At 42.1% G+C, this 7,241-nt stretch overlaps 1 protein-coding gene across 7 annotated transcripts in view; it reads right to left on the bottom strand.

Annotated features, from left to right (window-relative positions):
- The window catches only part of LOC138164923 (cytochrome P450 2J2-like), a 49,673-nt gene that overhangs the window by 12,097 nt on the left and 30,335 nt on the right, over positions 1 to 7,241 (bottom strand). For all 7 annotated transcript variants that reach the window (XM_069092891.1, XM_069092889.1, XM_069092895.1 and 4 more), the window contains one exon: positions 3,687 to 3,822. In XM_069092891.1, coding sequence (XP_068948992.1) covers positions 3,687 to 3,822 — 136 coding nt within the window. The remainder of the gene's footprint in view (positions 1 to 3,686; positions 3,823 to 7,241) is intronic.

Here is a 7,241-nt window from a genome sequence, read left to right as displayed (position 1 = left end):
CATCCCCTTCCCCCCTGCTCTCCTGTAGGGTGAGATACCCTATTTAGTGTGTATTTCTTTCCCTCCCCAAGCCAAATTCAATGGCAATAAGGTTGAACCATTCCCTTTTGCCTTCCTGTTCTTCCCCCCTCCATTGTAACCATTTTCCCTTGCCTCTTCTATATGAGATAGTTTACCCCATTCTGTCTCTCCCCATCTCCTCTCATTATATTCCTCTCTCACCTCTTAATTTCACCTTTTAAGTATCATCCCTTCCTATTAAATTGGTCCTGTGCCCTCTATCTATGTATACCTGTAAACATATATACATGCATTCACATATGTATTATTATGCCCATGTACCCTCATATATAGACATATATATTTCTATTCCCTTCAACTATTTTCATACTGAGAAAAGTTTCATAAGTTACAATTATTGTTTTTCCATGTAGGAATATTAATAGTTCAACTTTGATAAGTTCCTTATGATTTCTTTTCCCTGTTTACCTTCTCATGCTTCTCTTGCTTCTTTTATCTGAATGTCAAATTTTCTATTCAACTCTGGTTTTGTCATCAAGAATGCTTGAAAGTCCTCTATTCCACTGAATGACCATATTTCCCCCTGAAACATAATACTCAGTTATGCTGGGTAGGTGATTCTTGGTTTTAATCCCAGCTCCTTTGACCTCTGGAATATCATATTCCAAGCCCTTTGATCCCTCAGTGTAGAAGCTGCCAGATCCTGGGTTATCCTGATTGGGTTTCCACAATATTCAAATTGTTTCTTCCTGGCTGCTTGTGAAATTCTCTCCTTAATCTGGGAACCTGGCTATAATATTCCTAGAATTTTTCTTTTTTGGTATCTTTTTCAGGAGGTGACCGGTGGATTATTTCAACCTCTATTTTGCCCTCTCGTTCTAAAACATCAGGACAGTTTTCTTTGAGAACTTCCTGGAGGATGATTTCTAGGTTCTTACTTTGAGCATGGCTTTCAGATAGTCCAATAATTTTTAAATTATCTCTCCTGGATCTATTTTCCAGGTCAGTGGTTTTTTTCCCATGAGATATTTCACATTGCCTTCTATTCTTTCATTTGTTTGGATCTGTTTAACAGCATCTTGATTTCTCATAAAGTCATTAGCTTGCATTTGCCCCAATCTAACTCTGAAGCAATGATTCTCCTCAGTGAGCTTTTGAGATTCTTTTTCCATCTGGCAAATTTGGCTTTTTAAGGCATTTTTCTCCTCATTGCCTTTTTTAGCCTCTTTTGTTATTTCAGTAGTCTGTTTTTTAAGGTGTTATTTTCCTCAGTCAGGCTATTGATTCTCATTTCCTAATTTTCTTGCATTGTTCTCATTTCTCTTCTCAATTTTTCCTCCACTTCTCTTAACTGCTTCTTAAGGTCCTCTATGGCCTGTAAACAGCTCATATTTTCCTTTGAAGCTTTTGGTGCAGGAGTTCTGACTTCACTGTCTTCCTCCTGTTCTATGCTTTGCTCCTTTTTGTCCCCAAAATAGGAGTCCAATGTTGGAATCTTCTGTCTGCTTTGTTTCCTTTACCTGGTCATGTTGCCCCTCAGTCACTTGACCCCTGGGCTTTTTGTCACAGTAGGACTCTGCCACCAGACAGGGGAGATTTTGTGCCAAATGCTGGAGTTTTCTCAGCTGCCAGAGGTATTAGATGGGTGCCCTCTCTTAGGCCTCCACATGCTCTGGCAAGCTGGACGCACACCCCAGGACCTCCACCCTAGACTGCAATCCATATCCAAGCAGGTTAAAGCAAGAGCGATTACCCCTCAGACTGGTGCTTGGTCCCCCTACACTCTGCAGGCCAGCAGCTGAAGACCCCACGTGGCTCTGGCTGGCTGTGCCTGGCATATCAGAGGCTTCTCGCCCTGGAGGCAAAAGCTGATGCACTCCCACTTACTGGGTCCCAAAGTCTAGACTGCACTGAACTCTCACTTTGTCCTGTGCATCTATGTGTTGATAATTCTGGAAATGGCCACAGCTGCTGCTGATCTGGAGTCCCTCAGGCCTGTGGCTGGTCAGGCCCACCCTGGGGCTAAAACCTCTGAGGCTGGCCTGGGCTTTACTCCCAGAACTCTGTGCTGGCTGATTCCTACTGGCCTGCCTGGCTGTCCTCAGTGGGAGGTTAGCTTCTCCTTGTCATTTTGTGGGTTCTGCAGCTCCAAAGTTTGTTTAGAGTCCCCTTTTTACATCGATTGGGGAAGGTGTAAGCTGGAGCTACAGGGAGGTACTGCTTCTACTCTGCCATCTTGACTCCGCCCGATGATATTTCTTAATGAATGCTGAGTACCAGAGAACTATCTGACTTCTGTTGGATTTCTCCTGTTTATTCTGTCTGTATCTCTTTTTCATCCAGAGCTCTGCACATGTCATCTCTCCCATTACATTATAAACTCCTTGGGAATGGGGCCTAGTTGGCTGTTGTTTGTTGTGCCTTTCTTTTAATTCCTAATACTTGGGGTAGAGGCAATCTTCTGTCATCCTGATTTATATCTGACCACTGGAATCAGATGAATCTGGAGAAGAAAGTGAGGCTGGTAATTTTGCACAAACCTGCCTCACTTAAATCCAATCCATTTGCAAGTTCTGTATCACATTCCTGATGTGATGGTTCTCTTTCAGAATGAAAGACAAACAATAGCAAATTTAGCACTGTCTTTGGCACATAGTAGGTACATAATAAATGTTCACTTACTGTTTGAAATGCCTTGCTCAAAGTCTTATGACAGCTTAGATGGGAAACCTGGACTAGAAAGAAAACTTCCAAATCCTAATTAAGTTTTCTGTCACCCGCAGATCCTTGCAAGGAGGGAAGCATTGCTTCATTCTTTGTACTTGTGTCTCCAGTGCCCAGAACATAGTAGGTACATGATAAGTACTTGATTTGATTTCCATGATGGTAAATGCCTAGTAAGGATGCTATTTTTGTGTATTGCCTCAGACAGGTAAAAGGGATGTTCCATTCTGGGGAGTACTTTAAGGGGAGCCTGAATGTGTCTAGCCCAGGGGTTTCTAAACTGAAAGCTGCAAATTTCTCTATGTAGTCATTGCTATGGATTTGCAAATCCATATTTGGTCCATGAATCCTTATTATGATCTTTAGCTTAAGGAAGATGTGAGACATATCACAATATACTACACAAGGAAATAGAACTTTTGATCATGCCTTGGCTTTATAGAACAAGGATCTCTTGAGAATCAAATAGGGGTCTCTAGAGATGGAGAATGTCAGAATGACCTTCATTTATATCTCACCTCAGAAACTCCCTACCTGTGAGAGCTTGAGGAAATTTCTTAATGTCTCCAAGCCTCAGTTTCCACATCAGAAAAATGAGATATTTGGACTTTATTGCCTCTAAGATACCTTCAAATTCTAAATCTAAATACCTTAGGACCTCTATATATTGAGTTAATAATGTTTCCTTCACTTCGGTATTTCTATTTTGAAATCTATGGAGAATTATCATATTTAAAAGCATATAAATACATTTTAAAGTGTTAATTTTTATCATATACATTTTCAATAAAAAATAGTTAATTGTAATCACTGCTCTATTCCAATGAGAATTGAAAAAAGATGATAGGTGTAGAATGTTTAGCAAACTTTCAAACTCTATAAATGGGAACTCTTCTGGGGAAATTTCTATAGGGGTGCATAGGCTGATGTTATCACTGTACCTTGAATGTCTGGATAAAGAGCCATATACAGCAGTGCCCACCTCAGAGTGGTTGAAGTTGTCTCTGTTCCAGCAAAGAAGAGGTCCAAGGTGCAGAAGACCAAGTTTTCTTCATTAAAACTAGGATGGATGTCATCCTTAAATAAAAAAGGCAAGGATCAATTGTTTAATCCAAAAAAATAGCTTTCTCCAAGCAGGAGGAACTGCACTCTCAATGGGGCCTTGGGAAGGTCAAGATGGCAGATCCTATGTTTCCTTTTAATACCCAAGAATGCAGTAACTGTTCCTATGAATGAGATCTCTGATTTCTTTTTTTTTTCCTTTGAAATATTGCTTATTGGAGGCGGAGCCAAGATGGCGGAGTAGAAGCACAACCCTCCCGCGGCTCCGGCTTCCACCCTCCCCAATCCATATAAAAAGGGGACTCTAAACAAACTTTGGAGCTGCAGAACCCACAAAATGACACAGAGAAGCCAACCTCCCGCTGAGAACAGCCCGGCAGACCAGCAGGAATCGACCAGCACAGCGCTCTGGGAGCCGAGCCCAGCACCACGCCGAGGCTTTAGCCCCAGGGCAGGCCTGACCAGCCACCTGCCAGAGGCACTCCAGATCAGCAGCAGCTGTGGCCGTTTCCAGATTTATCAACACATAGATGTGAAGGACAAGGTGAGAGGCCAGGGCAGTCTGGACTTTGGGACCCAGGAAGTGAGAGTGCATGGCTTTTACTCCCGGGGCGAGAAACCGCTGAGACGCCAGCACAGCCTGCCAGCACCACGTGGCAGCTTCAGCTCCTGGCCTGCAGAGTGTAGGGGGACCAAGCACCAGTCTGAGGGGTCATCGCTCTTGCTTTAACCTGCTTGGATCTGGATTGCAGTCTAGGGTGGAGGTCCTGGGGTGTGTGTCCAGCTTGCCAGAGCGTGTGGAGACCTCAGAGAGGGCACCCATCTAATACTTCCGGCAGCTGAGAAAACCCCAGCGTTTGGGATGAAAACTCCCCTGTCTGGTGGCATAGTCCTACTGTGGCAAAAAGCCCAAAAGTCAAATCATTGAGTGGCAAAATGAGCAGGCAAAGGAAACAAAGCAGACAGAAGATTCCAACATTGGACTCCTATTTTGGGGACAAAAAGGAGCAAAGCATAGAACAGGAGGAAATCAGTGAAGTCAGAACTCCTGCACCAAAAGCTTCAAAGGAAAATACAAGCTGGGTACAGGCCATAGAGGACCTTAAGAAGCAGATAAGAGAAGTGGAGGAAAAATTGGGAAGAGAAATGAGAACAATGCAAGAAAATTATGAAATGAGAGTCAACAACCTGACCGAAGAAAATAATACCTTAAAAAACAAACTGACTCAAATGGCAAAGGAGGCTCAAAAAGGCAATGTGGAGAAGAATGCCTTAAAAAGCCGAATTTGCCAGATGGAAAAAGAATCTCAAAAGTGCACTGAGGAGAATCATTGCTTCAGAATTAGATTGGAGCAAATGGAAGCTAATGATTTTATGAGAAATCAAGATGCTGTTAAACAGATCCAAACAAATGAAAGAATAGAAGGCAATGTGAAATATCTCATGGGAAAAAAACCACTGACCTGGAAAATAGATCCAGGAGAGATAATTTTAAAATTATTGGACTGCCTGAGAGCCATGACCAAAGTAAGAGCCTGGAAAGCATCCTCCAGGAAGTTCTCAAAGAAAACTGCCCTGATGTTTTAGAACGAGAGGGCAAAATAGAGGTTGAAAGAATCCACCGATCACCTCCTGAAAAAGATCCCAAAAAGAAAACTCCTAGGAATATTATAGCCAGGTTCCGGAATTCCCAGATTAAAGAGAGAATATTACAAGCAGCCAGGAAGAAACAATTTGAATATTGTGGAAACACAATCAGGATAACCCAGGATCTGGTAGCTTCTACACTGAGGGATCAAAGGGCCTGGAATGTGATATTCCGGAGGTCAAGGGAGTTGGGATTAAAACCAAGAGTCACCTACCCAGCAAAACTTGGTATCCTGTTTCAGGGGAAAATATGGTCATTCGGTGGAATACAGGACTTTCAAACATTCTTGCTGAAAAAACCAGAGTTGAATAGAAAATTTGACATTCAGATACAAGAAGCAAGAGAAGCATGAGAAGGTAAATAGGGAAAAGAAATCATAAGGAACTTATCAAAGTTGAACTATTTTTTTTTAAAGCAATTGGGGTTGAGTGGCTTGCTCGGAGTTGCATGGCCAGTTGTTGTTTCTGGGTGTGGTGCTGAGTTTCTTGGCCCGGATTTGATCTGGGTCGTCCCGGCACTGGGGCCGGTGCTCTTTCTCGCTGAGCCACCTGGCCAAAGTTGAACTATTAACATTTACATGGAAAAACAATAATTGTAACTTATGAAACTTTTCTCAGTAGTTGAAGGGATTAGAAATATATATATATATGTCTTTATATGAGGGTGTGAGGGCATATGAATACATATGTGAATGTGTGTATATACGTTTACAGGTATACATAGATAGAGGGCATGGGACCAATTTAACAGGAAGGGATGATACTTAAAAGGTGAAATTAAGAGGTGACAGGAATATAATGAGAGGAGATGGGGAGAGACAGAGTGGGGCAAACTATCTCATACAGAAGAGGCAAGGGAAAATGGTTACAATGGAGGGGAAGGATAGGAAGGCAAAAGGGAATGGGTCAACCTTATTCCTATTGAATCTGGCTTGAAGAGGGAGGGAAATACACACTAAATAGGGGATCTCACCCTCCAGGAGAATGGGGGGGGGAAGAGGAGGTGAGGGGGGATGATGGAAGGGAGGGCAGGCTGGGGGGGGGGGGAAGTTGGAAGCACCCACTTGTGAAAAGGGACAGGATCAAAGTAGAGAATAGAACAAGTGGGAGGTGGGATAGGAGGGAGGGAAATATAGTCAGTCTTTTACAATACATCTACTATGTTATTGTTTTGCATTAGCCGCACATGTACAACCTATACTGAACTGTTTGTCTCCCCAGTGGAGGTGGGTGGCAGGGGGGGAAGGGAATGAATCTGGAATTGAAAGTTTTAATATCAAATCATCCAATATATATATATATATGTGTGTGTGTGTGTGTGTGTGTGTGTGTGTGTGTGTGTATACTATTATTAATACCATCTTACATGTTATTAAGAAAAAAAAAAGATATACAGGCACTGAGGCATAGAGATCCACTGGAAAAGTTGAAACGGGTATGGGAGAAAATATGGGAGAGAGCAGATTGGAGGTGGGGATATCATGTGGGACTGCTGTTTTGGGGGGATGGGTGGGGGAAAAATGGGGAGAAAATTTGTAACTCAAAATCTGGCAGAAACGAATGATGTAAATCAGAAGTTAATAAAGCATTAAAAAAAAGAAATATTGCTTATTCCAATTACACGTAAAGACTATTTAAAAAATTCTTTTTTAATACAAAATGTTGAGCTCCAAAATTTTCCTTTCCTTCCACCACTCTCCCCTCAGTAAGATGGTAAGCAGTTTGATACAGGTGATATATATATTTCAGGTAAAACATATTTCCTTGTTATTCATGTTGTGAATGAA

The sequence above is a fragment of the Petaurus breviceps genome, unplaced genomic scaffold (genome assembly GCF_028583685.1).
Source record: "Petaurus breviceps papuanus isolate PSGF00001 unplaced genomic scaffold, PetGlider_PUasm1.0 207, whole genome shotgun sequence".
Classification (NCBI taxonomy): domain Eukaryota; kingdom Metazoa; phylum Chordata; class Mammalia; order Diprotodontia; family Petauridae; genus Petaurus; species Petaurus breviceps.
The sequence above is the reverse complement of the archived record's forward strand: the minus strand, read 5'-3'. Positions and strand labels throughout refer to the sequence as shown.